The following is a 24226-nucleotide window of genomic DNA, read 5'->3' on the forward strand; positions in this document are numbered from 1 at the left end:
CCAGCTCTCCACCATCTGAAGACAGCTAGAGGGAATGAGTAAAGGTTCAGGAATAGTAGTGGTTAATAGGGAAGACTGACAGGACAAAACAGGCTCGTAAGGTTTAACTGCGAAGTAAGGATAATTTTATGGGTGAGAGAAAAGGGAATGTGAGTGTTAAGCAAATAAAGTGTTTAAGATAAGCGTCTAACCATGCTGGCAGATGTAAGTGAACACTAAAACTCTGTTACAGGTATTTTTGAAGCAAATTTGTGTGGGTGTGATACAGGCTGCTTTAATTATTTGACAGCACTGCTGTTTAAGAATAGCAGTGTGCCCAAGGCAATGATGGAGACCAGTCGGGCTCCATGCTCAAGCAACTGCACCTTAAAAATACCACTGTCATGTAGTCTTGTTCACTTGGGAATTTCCGCACTGCTCTGCTCTTTAGAAATGCAGGTGTGTTTGAACCTGACAATTTTGCCTCACCCAGTTCCTCATCCCATTCTTGTCAGCTATTCTCTGCCCCTCCTTGAAGCGCAGGAGTTTGGGGAACAGAAATAAAACAGATAACAAGACTTTGACTAAGACATGTGCAGAATTTGCAGACTTTTGGAATACAAGCTCCCCTGTGCTTGCAGGGGTCACCTTGGGTTGGCAGTTGTCTCTGCTTAAAACCTCAAATGGCATAAAACTGCTTATTGGGTTTTTCAGGCAAAAGATTGGGTTCTGCTTGAATCTCTTGAATTGCCCATTTTATTCTAGTTTATGTTGACTGAAAATAAAAGCTGGTGCTTTGTGGTCAGTCAGGGCTGATCCAAAAGTGAAGCAATGGGGAAACAATTTTTTTTTTTTCCATGTGGACTTTATTAGTGCTATAGCCCTTTTAAGTATACTTGCGGTGTCACTCCAAGTGTGACTTAGGAAGTGCCAATTCAGTGCCCCTGTGGTGGGGAATGCTAAGGGTTGAGGAAGGATAGGGGAATAGTTGCTGTGTGTAAACATAAGACCCCCTGAGAATAAGTCCCAACACTAGTAAGGCAAAACTCTGTGGCTTTTGTCCATGACATAAGCTCTGGTTTAGCTGCAAGGTAGGATAGAACCTCATTAGATCTCAATTAGGATGTTTTGAGGTGTATCTTCTGATCTTATTCACCAAAGTGTAATGAAAGCAATAGATCTTTTTATGTCCTTCCTTAAGGAAGAGAGATTACGTTAGTTTGGGAACCTCTGTCAGCAAAATTTTTGTCCTAATATGGAAAGAAACTGTTAATTGTAAAGACACTGTTACGTGATGGCAGTGGCTGTGTTGTTGTGGTAAAACTGCAGAAATTAAGCATTATAATGGGAAGCTTCTGTAAATGGAGTCATTCAAGTCAGACATTAAGTTAACAGCCAACATAGTTTGGCTTTCTTCTTTAATGCTGAGAGCATCCTCTAGCCTTTCTGAGGCTTTAGTCTTCTGAAGGAGGGTGTGTGGATGTATTTGTTATGTCTTATTTTAAAGTATTGTCATTCTTCAGACTCTGCTGTTAATGACAGCTTTTTTCCTCTGAATTTTGTGAGTTAACATTTCATTATAAAATTACGGAAAGGGAAGCCAGGAAAAGGATGTGATGGCACATCTTAGCCCTCAGACTCTTAGTTCCTTAACATATATTTCTGAGGCAGTGTCATGTGCTATGAAGAAGCAATGCACTGTGGTGGCAGTACTGTTTTTGTAACATAAAACCAGCACTTTTGATACTTTGAGAGAACCCTTCATTATGAAAATCCTGCAGGTGGACTCTCACAGAGGAGGAGAGCAAGAGGCAAAATAGGATCCAGTTTCCTCATGCAACATTGGGCCACAAATAATCTACTAAGATCTAGGTACTGTCATGCAGGATGTTTTTCTCCCAACTTGCCAATGAAATTAATTTCCATTACTCATTGGGTCTGAGTACTGAACGTGGAATGCATTTTTCCTAAATGAGACATTCTCTTTGGAATGGAACTAGAACTACAAATTTTATGAGCACTGAAATATCCATGGCAGGATTTCAATTTTCCTCTCTTCATTGCTGAAATTCCAGTACTGAAGCTCAGAATACCATTTAGATGTATAATACTGTCAAGTCCATAGATGAAAACTTTACAGGACTTTAGTATAAAAGATATGTCATAATTTTGTTCTTTTAATATGTGCTGTATTGCCAACATGTTGCAGTGGCATTTGATACCAGTATGAATCCTGCAATACACATTTCTACCTCTCTCTTTTTTTTTTTTTTTTTTTTTCCTTTTGTTTTGTTTTGTTTCCCACTCTGCAGTTCAGATGGAGAAAATGGAACAGATGAAAAAAGAAAGGCAGGAAAATCACCTAATGTGTGGCTGCAGACCTCTACCAGTGAAATGGAGTATTTTGATGACCGGAAAAAAGCTGATGTTCCTAGGTAATGTCAGAAATGTTCACAGTTTTCTTCTAGTCAGATAATCATCATGGTTACAACTCATTCAAGAAGGTATGCTGAGTAGCAAGATTTATCAGACATCGTAGTTGTGGGCTAGTTTGCACACTATGAAGGTAAATGGGAATCAGAGCCACCTTCCAGGAGTTGTTCTTTTACCAACCACAAGCAGTCAAAACAGTGGGAATTTAGACTTCGGGCTGCCTTAGCTTCCCTGTACTAGGAAAAAATACATTGCACTGTTTGGTGCCAATGCTAGTTACGTTTCTTTCACAGTCAATTTGACAGGCAGTCAAACTGAGCTGCAGATTGAGTCCTGGGGTTGTTCCTAGAACACTTTAGTGCTGGACTATTGATTGTCCATGGTAAAACTATGACAAAATTTTTAATTTTGGACTCCATGCTGTATATTGCATCAGATTATTGTAACGTCTCTGCAAAAACAGTAATTCTTCCTTTGTTGGAGCACTGGAATTTGAAACTCTTCTAAAAGAAAAATAATACTAAAATCCCACTTGGAGGGCTTGAACTACAAATTTTGCATTCCTTTCACTTTGTCAACTGAGCAGTCAATGCAAAAGTCAGCAGTGAACCTGATGCTGTAGTTTTGGTCACAAGGCAGATATTTAAAAACCATCACTTAATTTCCTGAAGCATCTTTGAGGAGGTTTTTGAAGAAATATGTGATGATTTTTTTTTTTTTTTTTTTTTTTTTGCAAACTCTTCTTCCAGTCTTACCACTCACAGTATAGACTATGTGCTGGTCATGGGTTGGCATAAGATTTTTGTAAGGCCCACTGTTCATTTCAGTTTAACCTGTACTTTACATAGGCACACAAATACACGTACACATGTATTTTAGAGTTTTATTCTGTGAGGGACCACCTGAGTTATGCAGCCAGTCCCCCTGCTGTCTAAATTAACTCTGCTGTATAATCTTTTTCCTAAATCCAGCTGTACCTCCATTACACTTGAGGGTTCTCTTCTGGTCAGCCTTACAGTTTTTTATTGGAAATCCTGAACCTCTCAAGTTTAGGAAAGTAAAGATGACTTACTGTGCAGGATAAAGTGCAGTAATGGAAACTTCTGTAGCACCTTCCTTTCCCCATTGAATCTTTAGCACAACATGTTCTTCATGTCATTCAGTATAGCAGTCCTGTGCTGTGTTTAGCCTTCTGCTTTTCAGCCTTCATCTGAAGGCCTCAAAAAGATCCTCCTTATTTTTGTAGCCTGTTGATATGCTTTTGTTCTGTGCTAAACAGCTCTCCAGGATAATGTTCTTCTCCTGAATTATGCAACACTGTTATCTCACCTCTGTTTATGTTTTCCTAAACAGTCCATGACATTAATTTCTCCTGTATAAAACAAACAAAACTTCTTTTCGCAGTCGTCTGCAGAGACTTTCCTCTGTACTTGTTTTACTCTAGAACTGTTGGGATTTTGGTTGGTTTTCTTTTTCTTAAATGAGTGGCTAGAGCTGTGCATATACATCTTCCTATACAAATAGCACTCACAATTCGCTTTTATTTCCTCTAAGATTGCTGGCTATCTTAATGACTTCACTACATTACACTGCACAGATCCTAGCCACCCTCTGACTTGTGCACCTCTGTTTCTTCTCTGTTGCATTTTCCATATGAGCTCACATTTTGTAGTACACGTTCATAGCTTTCAGTACACTACCTTTCACTCTCAGCTACTAAGTTTTATCTTACTTTATCTTGCATTAGTAAGTAACATGCTTAGTGTTAGTATTTCACATGTTGCTGAAAAGTAAACAAACATGGAGCTAAGCACTGTCATAATTCATTAAGTTGTAAAAATGTTTTGAACTTTTTTTACTTCCTTACAACTAATAATTTAGAATATTCCTTCTAAATTAAAAGATGACCTTCAGTGAAGGCTGTTGTGGTTTAAGACTAAGCTATACTCCTCTTTATTGCTACATAATCCTTGATGAATCAGAAAATTGTTATTAAAGGATTAGTATGTTTCATGAAAAAGCACCACCTGTTGATAACAAGACTAATGAACTGAGGTCAAGCTTATATGGTACACCTTTTTTAATCTTCAGGACAAAGAGCAGCACAGATAGTCCACTCCTGACAATGGATATCAAAAGCGACTCCAAGATTGAAAGGAAAAAACATGCCTCAAATCAGGTAGGGCAGAGGATGGACTTACTTGTCTATATATAGTAAGAGTAAATACATAACTACCATGAGAGCTCCCTTATTTAGTAATATTATAGTTCATGGTTGTATAAGGACATCTGTTTCTTTTTCATCGGTGCACTAAGAATCTGGATAAAGCAGGATATAGACTTAATAGCTGCATAGCAAAAATGAGGATTTATTATAAAACAAGTGGGCAGAACAAGAAGGTATTGGGAGGACAGGAAGTTGAATGCATCACTTGATTGTAAGACTGTCTAATGAGGTATGTGTCTCTGGGTGTGGGGCTTTTTGTTTTTTAGCTGAAGGCAAATGCACACTTCCATAAGCTGTTTCTAGATGTTCCCATTGATGAGCCACTGAAACAAAGTGAGTATTAACCCCCTTATCATTGCTGGCTGTGGATCTAATACAGTGCTGTTACCTGCCAACTGTGATGATGTACAAGGAGGACTATCTAAATTTTAAAAACTTCAGACTCTTATCTGACTAGAGCTTCAAGGCCTTTATCTGCATTCAGTGGGTGGTTTTGCTGTAACCCTGAAAAACTTAAATCTTCAGATGTTGGGCATCTCTGGGAATTGTAGCCTGCTTTGCACTTCTTAGCAGAGTAACCTAGTACAACATTTTTTGGTACTGAAGCTTCCTTACTAAACATACTACTTAATTGAGACAGCACTGATCAAGTGACTAGCTTGGGCTTTTCTTGTTGATGATGATTCAAGATTTAAAAACACTGGTAGGAGAGGACTTAAAATGTTTAAAGATTCTCCTGTTCTCTGTGGTAGTTCTAACAAGTGAATTCTATGTAGATATGTATGACAAATGTTTCTTGAAAGGAATACAGGGAAAGCAGTTAATGCGTTAGAAATTATTTGCTCAATGGCTGTGATGTAAAAGCATTACTTTACATGTGTTGTGCCTCTTGGTCATCTAGTCCAGACAACTGCTCTACACCAAAAAGTTTAAAGCTAAGACCTTTCATTAAGTTCTTTACATTTACATAGTATAGTTACCTGAAAGCTAGTCAAAAAGTTCATACGAAGCTCGGTGGTACTCCCTCAAAAAGGACTTTTGGCTTCTGGGAACCAGTTGTGTGCTATTATGTATTTCAGTGTTTGTTCTTTAGATATTTTAAGTCTAAACTTAGGCCTGAGAAATCTTCTGAACTCATTATTATTAGTGAAACTTACTGAATATTTCAAGATTTGACAATGTTTATCAAAAGATATAAACCTAAACATATTACGGCTTTGAAAAAAAAAAAGAGCAAAACAAAAGCCAAACTGATAGCAGTTGGCTTTGGTTGTGGTTACCTTAAAGATTATAGAGTATTTGTTTGTTTCAGGCTTTACCTGTGCTCTGCAGAAAGAAATTCTGTATCAAGGAAAGTTATTCCTTTCTGAAAACTGGATTTGCTTCCATTCCAAGGTTTTTGGTAAAGACACTAAGGTTGGTAAAATCTTTATGCACAGAACAGTAATGTTATTTCTTAACAATTTGTTCATCACCAGAATTTCACATTATTATGCAAGGCCAAGACCATGTAGCAGAAACTACAAAAATGTCTCTCCTAGGGTAAGTGTGGAAAAGAGGAGGAGGAAGGAAGTCTGAAAGTATAAGGACTACGGAACTGTAGTTGGGGAACTGGAGGGAAGATTCAAGCACATTAAGTTAATTAAAGAGGAAGCACTAAAACTGGCTTGAGTTGAGTGGTAAAGGTCTCTGAGGCGTTCTTCTAGCACTCCTGCGTAAACAGAGAATGTGGAAAAAAACAAACAAAACAAAACAAAACAACAGTTTGCTGGGTTTTTACTTGTGAGCCTAGTATGAAGAGCAGAAAAAGGGTGTAAACAGTTGGGAAGATCCTAATTTACAAGATCATCATTTATTCTTCCTTGGTTCAAATATGACCCACCTAAGGCTTGATCCTCTTCTGTTGAATGACATGCATACAGATAAAAGTAAAGCCTTTCCAAAAAGATTTGTGTTGTAGTTTTGTTGATCTGGAGGTTTTGGAATGGTTTTGTTTATATAAACTCTTCTTTGGTTTTGAGTTTTTATTGGGAAACGGCTCGATTTGCTGCAAAGATTTCTTTGGCTTCTTTCTCAAGTACTTCCTTGAACACAAGTTCCTGATTAGATCCAGACCCTTTTTAAGTGGTTAGGTGCTAAAACCAGATAACCAGGTTAGGAGTTGACCGTATCTCATTTCTCTGCTGTCAATCATTTTGATGGAAATTCTATCTTTGAAAGAGCTTCTAAGAAGTTGGAATAAGTTTAAAGAATGCTTAAAATTATTAGCAACAAATTGCTCATAGTGACCTTATGGGTTATTGTGTTTTACTGCTTAGCACAAGAAACTGAGTTATTGTTGATTTCTAGGTAAGAGATTCAGTTAGTCATAGGCAGTACATTAATGTAAATGGTGTGTATGTCAATGAAAGCCATGTGGCAGAAAGGAAATCAACAAATGGTTGGATTCATTCTGTCATTCATAATTAGCAACATCTATCTTGGCAATTTGTTTCATTAAAATTGAAGCTGCTGTGCTAGCAATCTCCTGTTCACCACAAACAAATGTGACTAGTTCAAACTGTGGGACAGTTTTCTAAATTCAAAATAAGCTAAATGTATACAAAAATCTAGTAGCACTCTACCAATTAGACTAGAAAAACCTGGAAAAAAAATGCAAAATTATAATGATGTAGTACTAGGAAATTATCTTTGTCAACAGGGTTTTAAATACAGGAATATATTCATGTTTATGTATATAATGAAAAGACAAAACATATTACAAGACAGGGTACAGTATTAAATTCTGGCTCGTTGTTCTCAGAAAACATTGCAGGAAAATTAAGAGTGAAGGGGATACGCCTGATCATTTACTTGCAGCTGTCTTCCCCTACCCCTCCAACACACACTTAAAGCTTTGTTCAGTCACATACAGCAGGCACAAGTTTTTAGTAGTACCATCAACAAAAAAGTAGGAAAATTGGGGATGTAGTGAAAAATAATGTAATGGAAGGGGGAGGAGGAAATCAAGCATGACAGGAGGAGGAACATTCTTAGCAGTCAGATAACAATGACAAAGTTTCCAAGACACAAAACCTCTATTGCTGAGAACTTGTATAACAATTTAAGCTTAGTGATAAAGTGTTTTGTTATGAGAAATAGCAGATCTTCACATTCTAATAATTTTTTCAACGTGAATTCTACCTGCAGAATTTTTTTTATTGAAAGCTTTAGTGGAGGGAATAGCCATGCAGGTGGGAAGATTTGAGTCTGCAGCTTAAACACTACATATTCAAAAATAAAAGATTGATTCTGCAGGATTGAATGGGCTTTGAAAGACATCACTGTCCTTCCAGGTAGTTCTGTTTTGGCTACGTATATATTTGCCTTGAGTCTTTCATGTAGCTAAGCATTACCTTACGCATTTTAGTTGCTTTCCAAGTTGCCTGCAGGTAAAACTTGTTTCCTGAAATAATTATTACTCCAGATAGAAATAAAGTACTTTGCAGTGATTTTACCATTTTAATCTAATGCTGGGGTAACAGTGCAGTAAGCAAGTACTTAATCCCACTTAAGTACACTTTAGTCTTGATTACAGTAATGTTATCCATCAAAATAGCATGCAGTAGAATGCCATTAACATCTCTGATTTAAAGTTGAGGTGAACTGAACCAATTAGGAAACTTCTAATCTGCTTTTTTTATCATTACTATTAGCAGGATTTCTGCTGAGAAATCTTCTGGTTTGGTTTTGGTTTGGTTTGGTTGATTTTTTTAAAATTATGCAGATTCCGTTCTGACTACCTGAGGATTCTAGGGTTTTCATATGAAACACACGGTAGCTGCTCCCCTCTCCCCACTCCCAGAAAAAGTTGTTTTGAAAACTGTTGCAAAAAGTTTGTGGAATGACACAATGTCCAGCTGAAGAAAAGTTATAGTGGAGGAGCTCTTTACCCATTTTCAAAAGATACAGCTTCTGAAGCAAAGCAAATGGAGTTGATGCTAAAAAAAAATCAGTAGAGCAAATGATGACCAGATTTACCAATTCTTTGACCCAGGCCTGGGACTAAGAATAATTAAAATGATAGGCTTTGAGTTGGTTTGGTCTTTTTTTGATAACACACTTTTTTAACAAAACTAAGCACCAAGTAAAGAGCGAGTTTCTAGCCCTTAAATGATGAGCAGATATTTGACTAGCCATGCTTCAACAGTGGTTGGCAATCTTATACCCAGACTAATGTACACAAATACATTTTTTTTTTTTGTTACGTGAAACAATTTTTCGTTTCATGACTTTGTGTTGCTGTTCTGAACAAAAGTTAACAAAGTTTTATGAAACGGTGCACAGAGTAGCTTCATTCTTCTTCTGCAATGACATGTTTTTAATTCAGTGCTGTGATCACTCGTTGAAGGATCTTTGGACACTTTTAATCTTGCTACCAAATTTCTCAGGTAGTTGTGACAGTGTGTGCCAAAGGAATTTTTAGCAGGAGCTGCATCTTAATCATGAGTACCCAGGATAATTACATTTACCTAACTCTCTAAGCTCTAGGCTATTCAGCTGAAAGTCAAGATAGGTATTTGGTCCTTTGTAATGTAGGGTTTACAAGAAGAGCCCATGCAGAATATCTGAAGGCAAATACTCTGAAATTTAGCAGACATTAAGCTAATGGGATTGGATGTAAACACAGGGCGGGAAGGAAAATTGAGAACTTTTCAGTGTAAATGTAGACAAGTCTGGATGGCATACACGGGAATCAATTTAAGTCAGTCGGTGGGTGTGTGGGTATTGGATCTTTACTGAAGGATGAGACGTTTACTCAGCTGCTTGTGGCAGACTAAAGGATCTGGAAGTGGTGAGAAGACTTCTATGTTCATTCTTCAACAAGCCTCTGTTGTCTGATGTGTTCTGAAATGTTTTGTTTCTAAACAAAAGCGTAGCTTTAAGAACTGGTTTGTTCTGCAGATCTACTGTGAGCTAAGCCTGTAGTCTTGTAAGAGCTGGAAGGGACCAGGAAAGGAAGACACAAACAAAAGCCTGGATTGGCTTCTGATAAAAATAGAAGTAAAAATAATTAAGAAATAGTAATAATCTGAAAGCATACCTGTTCTGTATGAAATATTAGTAATCAGAGACATAGTGGAGAAATCTTTAAATTAATAGTGTTGAAGGTCTGGTTTATCACAGTAGGTAGGCTGGCTCCTTGTGAAAGATTGTGCAGATTTGTGTCCACATATTGGGACTCTAAAACTACATTGATCTTGTTTCAGATTAGTATACCTGTGCTCTCGGTGACACTTTTGAAGAAAACCAAAACTGCCCTTCTTGTGCCAAATGCTCTCATCATAGCAACAGTCACAGATAGGGTGAGTACTGGTAGAGGGCAAAGCTACTGCATTTAGCCTGTTTTTTTACTTTTCCCCTCCCCGCACTCCTCCTTTTTTTTTTTTTTTTTTTTTTTTTTTTTTTTTTTTCCCAAAATTGTTTTCCCCTCCCTACTTATTGGCAGTAGTATGAGGGATTCTTGAAAGTCCCGAGTGGCCACGTAAACAGCTAAAGGAATTGGTCGTATATGGGCGTTTAGACTGAGGAACCTGGAGGATGCGGTTTCTCAGGGGATGATTCTAGCTTCTTATGCCTCCTTTCTTGTGACAGGCAAGGATCTTGCTTTTTTTTTATTTCCCTCTTACTAACTACTTTTCTTTTTTGTTTTGGATCTGCAGTAAATAAAGCTATGTAGAACTTGTTGAGAAAATAAGAAATGGAATCTCTGATTGCCACCTGCTCTCTGTAGTTTATCATTCCCCGTTCTCCAAGACTGCTGTGCACTGGAGGAACTGAAACAGCTGAGTCAGAAAGTGCATTCACATAGGGTTGCCTGCCTTGTTGACAGCTCTGACAGTATTCCTTCATTTACTTGGGTCTCTTACCTGACCAGCAATACCTCAGATGCACAAAATACAGTTGCTTACAGTGATACTCAGGAATAGTAATTGCATCAATCGGTAGAAAATGTGACTATCCTAAGAGCAGCTTTTGAACCAGCCCATTTTCATTGTACCAATATTTTGTGGATGCAGGAGACTGTGCAAAAAATGAATTGTGGTTTTTGGGGTTTGTTTTAGTTTTGTGGGTTTTTTTTTTAAGGGGTAAGTAAAACACAGCACACAAAGAATTTTAAAAAAAAGAAGTGGCCTGTACTATGCTCTGGTTCCTGCAACAGAACATTTTAACTTTTATGTGCCTGTTCTGTCTTCCTTGTTATTAACTTCAGATCATAGGCTTAGGAGGAGTAGAGGTTTTTCCTGCTATACGAAAGTTCTTGAAAATAGTTATTGGATCAACAAAACCACCTATCAGTTTTATTTAGATAAAAGGAGGCTTGCACAATATGGCTTTTCTTAAACAGTTTTGGAACTTTTGTTTTTCAGTACATGTTTGTCTCCTTACTCTCCAGAGACACCACCTACAAGCTATTGAAATCTATCTGTGGACATCTTGAGGTAAGTACTAATGGGAGTGATAATGGTATGTAGCTTTGTATTCGTTATTATGGCTTTTCTTCTTTTAAATGGTAGGGAGTTTCTGAGTGTGGTCCTTCTTAACACTGCTGCTTTTTTCAGGATGCAAGCATGGGCAACAGTCCAAATCCCTCTTCTGCAGAAAGCAGCTTCAGGGCTGATCGTCCAACTACGCTGCCCTTGGTAAATGGCTTAGATGCTTGTTCTTCTGTTGCATGGCACCTTTCATTTATAATGTCTGAAGAAAGGAAACTGAAGGAAATCCTGACATCTATTTCTAGAGTATACATGTGTTTTTTTAACATGAGGAGGCAGTGGGAATGATTAGCATAGGTGTAATTTGATCTGATCACGTGTAGTATATATACATGGGTGTGCTTTGAATCTATTCCAAGATCTGTATGCTCTCTTTAGCAGTCAGGTTTCACAGCACTCTGTGATGACTTAGAGTTGCTTCCTTCTCTGCCGTGAACAGTTTTTGAAGTGTTTCTAGTTGCAATCCTTCCTCTGTGAGCCAGACATCTGAAAGAGCTGTGTAGCCACATGTGATGACCAAAGTCTAATTCTAGTAATGCTTGTCCTGGACTTCTCAGTTTGTCTAATTAACAGTCTTTCTTTTGCATGCAGACTTAATCTCTTCACTTAAATGAAGGCAGGAGATGAGGCTTGAATTCTGGTGATTGTACAGGGCTTATCTTGCTAACTTGACTTCAACATCTTGATATTGGAGATTGTTCCTGGTTAAACAGTTTTAAATCTATAACTGCTTTTTCGGTTTCTAGAGGGAGGTGAGAGGAAATAAGGTTGTTTAGATTTAGAATAGGGCTGAGCCTTTTTATGACTCTTTTTCCTCATTAGGATTTCAATGAAGACTATTCTGATCTGGATGGAATAGTGCAGCAGCGGAGGCAAGAGATGATGGAAGAATCCAGCAGCACAGGCTCACAGACCCCAGAACTAGAATGCTTCCAAGGTGAGTGGGATCATGGGGCCCCAAGAAAATGAGAATGGGTTATCTCTGTTTTGCTTCTGTAATCCCCTTCTGAGGTAGTATCTACCTTATCCACAGTCCTGGAGAATTACATGGATTTTAAGGTCTTACTCAAAGAATAACTGTGTTTCCATTATTATATACCTTTACAATCCCAATTCAGGCAGTGACTTGGTCAGCAGCAGAGCTGATTTGTCACTTCTGCCTCCAGTTGCTTAGCCGTGTACTGTCTGCTCCCCACATCCCCCATCAGTTATGCTAGAGGAGATACAATATAGGAGATGTTGCTCCTTTAAAAAAAAGAAAAACAGACAAACAAACCCCGCTGTTCTAAAGTAGTTCAAATCACAGTGTACCTTCTAATCTATACAAGTAACATTCTGTACCATTGTGGCTTTTGGTCATCAAAACCCCTCATTTTATTATTTGCAGTTAAAACACTTGAAGATACTGTTAAAAGTTGTTCTTTCTTAACACTGCTGTTTGCAATCTCACATGCCTCAAGTTCTTCACCCAGTTAGTGGGAGTGCTATGTAAAAACTCACTGCATGTAAGTTCATAAGTACAGCAGAATTTGTTTTATGTAGCACATGCTGAATGTTATTAGCAAAACCTAGGGTATTATTCTGCTATACAATTAACATATACTTAACATATTAATGTGTTGTTATGCTGATATTACTCTGTGTTCCATCTTGACTATAAAAGAATTTGAATACCATTACTTTTAAATGAAACCCTGTCTGCCATGTTATTTTTAATTAATTCTGCTTTTTTGCTATGTGTCCTTTTTCAGTGGTATGATTTGGGGCTATTTGCTTTCATTGGTCTTTGATATTCACTGTGTGTGTGGTTTTAATTGTTTGGTGGTGTCTGTGAAGCAGTAACTAAATTGTTGTGTCACCACTTCCACATGAATGCTTCTGAATAATGATTTAACTTTCTGTCTTACTTCCTTATGGCTAATAACTACTTCAAACTTTTCCATTTTCCTGTTCCACAAGTAAAAAAAAAAAAAAAAAAAAAAAAACAAAATCCAGTTAAAGAGTCACCCTTGGAAAGAGAATTAAGGCAGGGAGCACATCTGTCACTTGGGATTCTGTTCCTTGTGCATTGTTAGAGCAGTCCAGGGTGTGTAAGTAAAGCATGAACAAAACTGAGAGTGACTGGATTTTTCTGTCCCATCTCTTTCAAGACATCATCTGCCTTTAAAAGAGAGTCAGGGGCAGGAGTTAAAATCTCCTTTTTAAAGTAACAATGCAATATTTCCATTTGATGTTGCTATTAAAGTCATTTGGAATCATTACTTTAGTATATTCAGTCCTTTTGAGAGATTACTTACGTGTCTGTGTAATCTTCTGAGTGGAAATTCAGTGATAACCTTCAAAGTTTGCACAGGTTGCCATCTTTCAAACGATCTGTAAATGTAAATGCAATATACATCATCCTCTTCCAGTTCAGGGGCTTCTTTATGTTTTGTGAGGGTGTGGAATTATGTAAGCTGTTTTAAGGCTACTAAACCAACGACTGTTTTCTATCCAAGTTCAGAAATACACCTTTTAAAATCCTCCTTTTTGCCTACTATGACTAACTTGAGCTACCAACAGCTTCCTTTGACTTCATATTTCAGCTTTATTAAAAATCTTGCTTTTCACAGATTATCATGTTGTTGAGACACAGACTCACTTGAAAGTTTCCAAGACTGAGGCAAAATCTGTCCGTTCAGATGCACACGGTAAACGTGGACCCGACGGAAAAGCCCGAAGCGGTCCTCGAAATGGTAAGGGGTCAAAGGAAGATCTTCAGCTAGAGTTAGTTGAGATAAGTTGGCATAGTTATGTCAGTTCACATAATTTGGAAGATCTCTTTCTTGTTTATCCCTCTGTTTATATTATCTGTTGTGTGCTTCAAAACACCGTGTGCTGTGGTCTGCTCTGATCAAAGTAACCCTTGGTTCTTTTCCTCGCAGGCCATTCTGAAGCCTTCAGGTTTTTCCACAAAGTGAAGTCTCAGAAGCTCTTATCTCTGAACCATGTGCTTATATTTTACGCAGTTCTGTAAGTTAGCAGTTAATACCAAGATTGTCAAAACATTAGAATTTTCTTATGTTTACATAGATTAATATAATCTAAGATGCACTTGAAAAAAGGAAATTATTGGGAATTGTGCCCTTTATACTTTCAGAGGTAGAAATGCTGGGACGTGCTTAACATAACAGGCTTTTTACTTTTGAAAGCAAAGGGTCTTTTGGTTCAAGAAATGTTAAAAGAGTTTAACTACTTGCAAGTACATTTTACCTGTCATTTAGCAAAGCCACACTCAAAGCTGAGATTTTTGTAACTCTCTGAATATACCACTGATGGGTATTCCTAAGGTGTTTCTAAAAATGATACTTTTTATTATTCAACATGTACAAGTAACAATTTAAATGGCCTTTAACATTAAATTTATCAGGTACCTCTAAAGCTTCCATTAACTGATGTACCTTATTTTTCTCTCTTACAGTGTTTGTGTATTAATATTTTCTACCTTCTACATGAGATACAAAATCAGTATCCTGGAGGAACGTCTTATTTCTATCACATCCTTTGATTCACATATTAAGGAGTAAGATACGCTCTAAAATTGGGGGGAGTTAAAATCTTTTCCAGTATCTGTCATGCTTATCTGTTTTCTGCAGAAACCGCTGTGATACTGTAGTGCCCTTGTGATACTTCAGTGTCCTGTAGTTCTCATATCTGTACTAGCCTCATCTCACAGCTTTCTGTTTAAGACTTTTAGTACAAAAGTGATAGATCATGGTGTAGTGCTGCCTTGAGAATGTTTCAGATAGCTGGGAGTAGCTTCAGTGTAAACTGCTGAAGTGAGCACTTGCTTTCCAGAGCAATGATTCTCTGGAAAAGGTGTAACTTCTTAGGCTAATCAAATGAAGTTGAGACTGTTGACAGAAGGTACTTCATAATCTTTGGGCTAATGCATCTGATTAGCCTGTATAATGTTTTCAAAAGATTTGGGCTGCCTATAATCTCTTTAGAAACTGATATTCTCTCTTGCTAAAATAAAAAAAAAAAAAAAAAAAAAAAAAAAAAAAACACAAAAAAGTTTTGCACACCACCAAACCAAACCAAAAAAACCCATCCAAACACACCAAGGGAAGGTTCTTTGTGTATTTGATGAGGAAGCAGGGAAAGGGGCCATAGTTCCCTAGATAGTTCCATATTCTGTATAGAATTCTGGATGTCATCTGCCCATGCGTATTTTCTATTTTTTTTTTTTTAATTTCCACGTTGCATGAATAGGAAATATGCAAACATCAAATCAAGCTGCAGAGCAGGGACATACACCACAGCAGTATGCCACTGTAAGTTGTATCAGCTTCCTGTTCCTCTCTTAAAACAGAAGGCAGTGAACTGGATACTGCTAAGAACACTAATCAGTTTATTCAGCATTATGTATTTTGCATTAACTCTTCTCCCCTTCATATAACTGATTTTTTTTTTTTTTTTCCTGAGATGCTCTGAAAAACATGGCTTCAAAAGTCATTTGTAATCAGTGCAAAACCTGCAGCCATATGCAGCATGAGTGGGAATGCTGACAGCTGGAGAAGCACTAGCTGAAAAACAGAGATGGGAAATAAAATTCAAGACAGAGCTGTACTAAGGCTGGGTGGAACTGTCTGCAAAGTGTTTCAAACTAGCAAGCTCTTGAATAAATGTGTTTGTTAATTAATCTTTCTTTGATAACCTACCTATGACAAACAGGTCATTATGACAATGCACTTGTGGTCATATTGAACAATGTCTGCTTTCAGCTGTCTTTTGTGGAAAGCAGTAGGACTTGTATGCATATGTCAGAAGACAGGTGCTTGATAAAAAAAGAAATTAGGAAGGAAATGGTTCTTTATCTTAAACAGACTTGCATTTTTATTTTACCAATAATGCATTGAGAGGGGTAAACCTACCTCTGATAGTAAATACCAAAAGCCATTTTCCCAATTCTGGCATGGTTTTATTAGCAAGATGCTGTGTCCCTCTTCTGAAGCACACTCTTAGACAAGAGAGTCCTGTTTTCCTGTTGCTTTGATCCCAAATAGTACCAGATGCAGGATCTAATGTACACTTCTACAGTGTCAAGGGGTTGAGCTTTTTATTTCCTCTAAGTCACAGGGCATGGAACATACACAACTTTTCAACTTATTTCCAGTGGAAATAGCTGTAAAGTTTTCCGTCCAAACTTTTGGAGAATGAGACCACATAAAGAATGTAGTCAAAAGTGCAGAAGTGACTTAGACCTTTCTTTCTGTAAACAAGTACAGCTCACAATGTCACCACTGTATTCCCATCTACATTTAGCAGTTCTGTTTTCCTCTTTTTCACTTCTGTCATGCTCACTTCTTCATTCTGTTTGACAGACATCCAGTGCGCCAAGGTTTGGGATCTCATCTGCAAATTAATGCTGATGCCCTTTGTGATGAGTTAACTGCTAATCTTATAAAATTGGAAAAGGTAACTTCCTATAATATAATGCAAATGCTGATACACTAACCAGGTTCTTGCTGAATTTATATAGTCTGTTATTTTGAAAAGTGCCAAGTTACCCCCAGATTTGATACCAGAAGCTGACATGTTTTCCTAGCCAAAGGACTGGTTTTTGGACTGTAAATTAACCCAAGTACAAGCATTGGTATGTGTAAATGTTTTGCCTTGAGCGGAGTCCTACAGCCAGGAGTACTAATAAACTGGACACTTCAGGGATGATTATTTCGTGTAATGATCTCAATTTTTTTTTTTTGTCCATCAACACTAAGGATTCTGAATTTAAACTTTATTACTGTTTGAACTTTTCTGTCTGGGGCTTTTGTTTGACTGTTTTTTTAATTAAGAAAAACTATGCTGACTTTCTTGTGTAGTCAGCCTCTTCATATGAAGTGGCTGGAATCTGCCTGCTTCACTAACACAGATGCTGCTGCACCAGTTGTGTAATTCCATATACCTGACCTTCTTACCATTCTCTAATTGCGAAACTAAGTATACTTTCCAACTTTAATTGGAAATCTATGCAAAACAAGAGTGGGTGTGCAGACCTTATTTCCACTTCAGGTGTTGTAGTGGGCTAGCCTTGGCCAGCAGTTAGACACCCACCCAGATATCCTTTCACTTCCATTTCCTAGGAGGGCAGGGGGAAAAGATAGGATGAGAAAGCTCGTGGGCCAAGATAAAGGTGGGGAAATTGCTTACCAGCTGCCATGGCAAGCAAAACAGACTCAACCTGGGGGAAATCAGTTTAATATAGTGCCAGATAAAATAGATTTGGGCAGTGAGAAGCAATAGAACAGCACCTTTCCTCCCCCCTCTCCCAGGCTCAACTTCACTTCTGACTACTCACTCCACTCCCTGCCCCCCAGGTGGGGCTGGTGGGGGTTACAGTCAATACATAATTTTCTCTCTGTTGCTCCTTCCCCCGGCTTTCCTCCTGCTGCATACATCATGGGCTCCTCCAAGGGCTTCAATTCTTTGGGAAATTACCACTTGCTCTGGAGTGGGTTTTCTGTGGGCTGCAGCACAGACATCTTCTCTGCCATACAGCACATACTCCCCCACACCTCCTTCTCAGACCTTGATGTCTGCTGTTTCTCACCCTCTTACTCTCCTCCTTTCTCTCTCTGGTGTTTTTCCCCTTTCTTAAATGCACTTTCCCAGAGGCTCCACCACCGTCTTGGCCGAGGGGCTCAGCTGTGCCCCGCGGTGGGTCCATGGGAGGCTGCTGGAGAGGCTGTGTGCAGCATGGGGCAGCCCCTGCCGACAAACCTGGGCAGCTACATCTAGTGTAGGTGTATGAAATGTTACGTGTTGGGAACACATACACTGGCCAAGCATGAAGAAAATATTAGTGGAGCAAAACCAAAAGTTACTTGAATTCCTGTGTGCTTAAATCACATGGGATATTTTTGCCTCTGCTTCTAAAACTGCATGCATGCCAAGGTCTTTAAACACCTATTTTTCCCAAAGCAAGTTTCTCAAACAGCATGAAGCTGGGATTATGTGTGGCATACGTTTTACAAAGGCTGCCAGAAAGAGATATCACAGCCACCCCATTGGCTGTGGAAGTCTAGAGTAATGTAAGCATAACCCCTCTGTATGCTCTGGATAATAACAATATGAATACAAGGGGCAAATGCTTACCAGATGATTACCAAATACAATCTTTACCCAAATTAGGCTACTGCTAAGGATTAAGAGGCTACTGTTTTCCAGCTGTCTGGGACAGGCTGGCAAGATGGTTCATGGGAGACCTCACTTCATTTCAGTGGGAAGCCAGCCAGCTCTTTAGAGCAGGGCTAGGCACTTTCCCACTCCCTTACATAGTCAGTGCTTGGAGACACAGTAAAAGACAGCTGGATGGTTGGATCATTCAGCTATTCCCAGAGAAGTGACCCTCTGTCCTGAATTAAAGCCTTAAGTCATGTGCTCTTTTCAGTTATTGTCTACAGGGTTGGGCCCTTAAACTCTTACCTTGTATTTGCCAAATACTTAAGACACAATCAACTGCTCTGCATACAAGATAAATGAATATTGCCTGTAGCCGCATATTGCCACATCCTGGTCCTCTCTAGTCTTGATGGGCAGTGGTTAGAACAGAATGTTTGACCCTACTCTTGCACTGCAAAACTGGTAATCGCTTTTTGTTCTCTGAGCAAAGTCACTGCAGCTGCTTGACTGTTTAGTATGCCTTCGTGAAAAGTGCTAGTAATTGGCTGCAGCTGGCTTCAGCAGAAAACATAGCATAAAGTTCCAGTGTAACTTGTCATCTCTCCCCTCACTTCCTGCGTGGATGCAGCATTGTAAAACAGAGCACAGAAATTATCTAGGTTAAAAACTAAAAATTATCCTCCAGTAAAAAAAGTCCAGTACAAGAGTATTTTGCACTGACTTTTTCAGTGTGATATTTACAAGCTCTACTTCATATTTGGAGCCAAGGAATTACCATGGCTTAGCAGAATTTTGCTTTGACATTTAAGTGTATTTACCAGGTTGATAGACATGGTGCATTTTAACAGAGGATAAAGTTTTAAATTGAGGGAGGGAAAATGTGGCCTAATGTTACTCATTCACTTACTATAATGTAGCTTGTTGAAAGGAAATTCCTGTGTATGCGTTAAGTGACTCATAAAATTTTCTTACGGTTTTCTTACTGTTTTCCTTTCCCCAAAATTCCCCTCTTGAAAAAGGTGTGCATGTGGGATAGAAATAATGAGGTAGGATTAAGAAGTGATATCTCTGAACAGGAAGTACAATGGCTTCTCAAATTGAAGCCTGAAAATACCTGTGACCAAACCTTCTGTAGCCAGTGACTGATAGTTACTAAGATACAGAGGACACATGTGCCAGGGGATGTGACCCACTATGTTCCCCTCTGTCTGCTTTTAAGGACAAGGAGATGAAAGGTGAATAAATAGGCTGTGTAAAATAGGTCTGCGCAAATCATCCTTGAGGGTGCAACTGGCTGGTATTGCCTTCAGTGTAACTAAAGGAAGACAACCCACAATCAGTACACTAAATCTGGCAAATGGGACATGTCTGCTAACGGTCAGAAGACCTTATTTTTCTGCACACACGTCACAGCTGGCTGGTAGCTGAAGATGTTAAAAAGAGTATTTGAATTATCCACTCAAACCTAAGAGCTGCAACTTTGAGGCTTTTATTGGATTTTGATCAAGTTCAAAATAATTGTGTTTCTTGTCCCTTTCTTTCTAGCTCTAGTTTTTTTTCAATCTTATTTTCTCATACATAATGAAGGAGAGAATCTGTAGGAGGAAATTGCAGGAGATACTCATAATATGAAAGCTAGGTGTGCTGCTGGCTGATTGTATCCAGATGTTTCCTTTGACCTCTAGTGCAGGAAGAGTTTAACATAAATACCATTGGTACGAATAGTTGTGACAGAATTAATGTGCACACAGAGAGTATATTGAAGAATATGGTTTGTCTGTGTTTTTTTAATGCAGTGTAATGCTTCCTGCCTCCCAGTTATTTTCCTCTCTTTTTCTAAGATACAGAACAACTTACAAAAACTACTTGAAGACAGTGAATGAAACATCGATGTTCTTGGACTGCTTCAAACCTCATTCTTCACTCTTGACAAACAGTTCCAAAGGAGCTCTGCTGGCCAGAGTTCAAGCTTCTTTATTTTCAGTCCAAGCCAAACTTAAACTACTGTAAAGCTCATATCATAATGCAGAAAGTGAGTTTATTCTTGAGCATGTATCTATATGTTTTAAAGACATGTATGTTTTGATCTACATGTATCTATATGTTTTGAAAATAAGGGGATTTTTCCTTCTCTATTGTGTGTGAAGTAATGGATTTTATAGCTTGCTTGTTTCTAGATTTGCTTACACCAGTGCAAACGTGGCGCAACTCTTGTTGCATCAGCATTTGCTTTCTGCCTATTGTCATAGAAGTGTAAACGGGAAGAATTTCAGTCATGACTCATGCTGAAGTGTTGTGTGAATGAGCTGGTATCTGTCTCAGCTATGGTTATGGATCGGTGCTATGCTCTTCATTTTTACTTCTTTGTGCCCTGGCAACCCAAAGATCAGAAAACAGACACCTCTGGATTTTGTTATGTGAAGTTCTGAATGTGTGAGGTGTTCTCAGTCCTCAGGTGCTGTGAAAAGGTTCAATTCCACTTTCTGTGGCATTGCATCACTGCTGAGGGTAAGGTCTGTTTCTACTGGGCATTCAGACTCCATTGAAGTCAAGCTTGAAATATGTATGGACTTGCCAACTTACAATCAAGTTGCTTACAAATAGCAGTATGTGTGTGACACATCTGCGCAACTTAGAAAAACTGCTAGGTTTTTTTGTCCACTCGTACAGTCTTGGTCCATTAAGTTAAATGCTGTGAAGACTCGCAGTCAGCTTTCCTTCGAGTTGCATGGGCTTTTGGTTGGATGAACAAGTGCAATTTGTGCTCCACTTGATGGAAATCTAGTCTTGGTGACTGCAGGGACCGGATATTTCCACATAATAGGAACTGGTGAATTAATGATGCAGCAAAACAATCAGTAGGGTGAAAGAAAAAGTGCACACCTGCTTTGTTACATCATACTATTTTTTTTTTCACAGTGCCTAAGATGGGATAACTGGGGATTTTTAGCTTTCTGATTCACTAAGCAGGCTGGTTAGTTTTTAAAAAGCAATATTTAGGATAATAACAACTAGTATCTGTAAAGTAACAGTATTGTTTATAATATGCTATGCATTTTATAACCATTTCTGTGAAATGTACCTACTTTGTTTAAATAAACTTTTTTAAAACAAGCAACTCAGTACTATAATTTGGATGAACTCAGTTCCATCCGTTAGTTTTAGTCGAATGTGATACTCATGATCACAAGGCTCATACCTCACAGTACAATCTCTGTGCTAACCCCCAGTGCCCAACACAAAGGGTTTGGAACTGTACCCTGCTGATGTGCTTCTTCTTACTCAGCTGTACTCAAGGTCTTCCCAGACTGCAGTGACAAAACAGTAGGAGCAAATTTGACACCCACAGTTTTCAGGAAATTTTATTAGTTTTCTCAAGCGATTCATCCTTGAAGGATATTGGATGAGAACTGTGATGTTGAGGCAGTTTAGAGAGCCCTGTGTGCTCTAATTTGCCTGCCTGGCTCAAGATTCCATCAGCATAGTCTGTCAGGAATGTGTGAGATTTGACTGTTCTCCCTATTGCAGCCTCTGCCTTTCCTTCCTCAGCTATCATGAGATTATTGAAATACTTAGTTTCATAAGAAAACTGAAAATAAGTTATTTTTCTCTTGTTTTTCTATCCTTGTCCCTACTTTGTTCTTCCACAGTGACATAGCTTATGCTGTGTTTTGGACTTTGCCCTCATCCTCTCCCTTCTCCACTTCCCTCCCTTTAATTCTGTATCAGTAACAGAAGTCTATAGTTCTGTTTATGGTTGAAAAATTGATGCCACGAGTTGCCTTTATCAAAGGAACTTTAAGGAAACTTGATTATATCCAGCAGCTGAACTGAGTTAGCCTGTCACTCCATTACATCAGCAAGGATATGCTTTGCTATAGGAAAAGAAAGGGAAGAGAGTATCTGACACGTGCCTGGTGAAGAGCAGGCAGGCTTACCCTTGTCATTAGCCATAAGTGAACAAAATAATTGCCAGAGTGAATGAGTAATCAGAGGTGAATGCATGCCCTTTAGCCTATTGTGGCAACATGCTAGGGGAGGCGAGTCATGATGAAGGTGTAAGCAAATTGCACTCCAAAGAAAGTGCTTGGAAGTCTCTGGTCACATCAACTCACTGATGCAAGTCAGTGTGGCCACCTCTTTGCTATTCGGTTGGTGCTGTCACTCCTTTTCCTAGAGGGAGGAGGAGGAGGAAGATGTCTCGAGTATGTCATACTGTTGAGAAGTCTGCGCAGTTGGGCAGTGCATAGTGCTGCAGTACTTCCAAACTGGGAGACAGAGCTCATGCAAGACCCTGGGGGGGGCAAAGTTTAGAAGTGTGAGTGGAGTGGTTTTGACCCTGTCATTCAATCTTGTGACTGAAGAGGAGGGGTTTTCCCTAATCCTGTTTAGGATGGAAGTACTAACAGCAGTGATGAGAAGGGAAGAGCTGCTTCCTGTGAGGGTGAGAGTCAGGCAAAGAGTGAGGGGACTTCTCCTCCCAGCATCCGTGGGAGACAGTGCAAACAAAGGCCACGAGGCGGGGTTTTGCTGTTTGGCAAAGGCAAAGTACTATGTGGGGAAAATGTGCAGCTTCGGGTAATTCAGAAATCTACACCAAACGTTTAGCACATGGTGCTAATTTTATCACTTACAATTTGATGCATTGGCTGCCTGGAAATCCCATTTTAAAAGCAGATTTTCTGATTTCTTTTGGTTTTGTTTTTCCATTTTTGTCTGTCTCTTGTCCCTCACAGCACAGAAGCTGGAAAAACAGCTGGGTTCCACCAGCTATGAAGGACCTAGAACCGGGTTCTGGCAAGATGCTTTGAAACAGCAGATGTATGGAAGGCAACAGGGGCACATCACTAATATTTTCTCTAACTGTAGTGGGTGACCCAACTATTCTTTCTTAACAATCTTAGCCCAGCCTTCTTTGGTTCACGTGAGCACTTATTCCAAGGGAGAAAAAACAAAAACAATAAACAAAAAAAAAACAAAAAAAAAAAAAAAAAAAACAAAAAAAAAAAAAAAAAAAACAAACAACTGCTTGATTTTCTTTCTCAGAAAATTAATTTTGAGGAAAATCCCATGATAATTTAGTGCTTGTGGTCAAGAGCCATAGGGAAGACCTGACCTTTCCATGTACATTCTGCCAATGTCCAGCAAATGGAGTCCCTACATCATGGCCTGGGGAGAGTAATTTAAAGTGGTTTTTTCCACCTCACAGGTATGAATGTGTACCAAGTAACTAATAGTCGGGGGTGGGGCAGGGACAACGACGACACATGCACCAGGAACATGGAAGTATATTATAGGCATGATTTTCTGATGTTTTGGAATTCATCTATCTTCAGGCTGGTGTCAGGAGGAAGTCTTCCATTTCTCCCCTCTTCCATCTTCCCAGTTGTTATTTTGTTGTGCATTTTCACCGACAGCAGAAAGGGTGAAGCTGGTTGGATTGGCAGGTTGTTGAATTAGTTTTCTGGCAAATGAGTTGCCTGAACTGGCTTGAGCCAGTATCACGTTTACAGTATTACGTTTGAGCCAGTATTACGTTTACGTTTACAGTAAACAGTATCACGTTTACGATACTGTTGGTGTGAAGGATGCAGCTAGCACTCTTAAGATTATAAAGTCCCCTCTCAGCAGACATGAAAGGTAGTAACTGCCATTAGCATTTGCAGAAAAGATGAACAGTTTTCTGTGTGTGTACATGTGTTTGAATTTAATACTATCGATGCTTTCATCTGAAGTTTCATGTAGGTGTGTAGTAATGCTATCTGCTTCCTGCTATGCCTGCACTTTAATTTCCAAATTTCCAGCTAATAGTCAGCTGACAAACGCTAAATAAATCTCCAGGTTGGCGTTATCCAGGACTTTGCGGGCCATTGCTCGGCTGGTTCAG

General features: G+C 38.8%; 1 protein-coding gene across 1 annotated transcript in view; it reads left to right on the top strand.

Moving 5' to 3' along the window:
* Positions 1-21415, top strand: part of GRAMD2B (GRAM domain containing 2B) — a 33396-nt gene extending 11981 nt beyond the window's left edge. The window contains exons 2-14 of the mRNA XM_032984078.2: positions 2292-2414; positions 4504-4591; positions 4906-4972; positions 5952-6055; positions 9889-9984; positions 11050-11121; positions 11242-11322; positions 11998-12112; positions 13788-13910; positions 14100-14187; positions 14636-14737; positions 16542-16635; positions 20181-21415. Of these exons, the coding sequence (XP_032839969.2) occupies positions 2292-2414; positions 4504-4591; positions 4906-4972; positions 5952-6055; positions 9889-9984; positions 11050-11121; positions 11242-11322; positions 11998-12112; positions 13788-13910; positions 14100-14187; positions 14636-14737; positions 16542-16635; positions 20181-20222 (1195 nt within the window). The 3' untranslated portion in view covers positions 20223-21415. The remainder of the gene's footprint in view (positions 1-2291; positions 2415-4503; positions 4592-4905; positions 4973-5951; positions 6056-9888; positions 9985-11049; positions 11122-11241; positions 11323-11997; positions 12113-13787; positions 13911-14099; positions 14188-14635; positions 14738-16541; positions 16636-20180) is intronic.
* The last annotated feature ends 2811 nt before the right edge of the window (positions 21416-24226 follow it).

Source organism: Tyto alba, unplaced genomic scaffold, assembly GCF_018691265.1.
Source record: "Tyto alba isolate M040663 unplaced genomic scaffold, T.alba_DEE_v4.0 Super-Scaffold_13, whole genome shotgun sequence".
NCBI classification, from domain to species: Eukaryota; Metazoa; Chordata; class Aves; order Strigiformes; family Tytonidae; genus Tyto; species Tyto alba.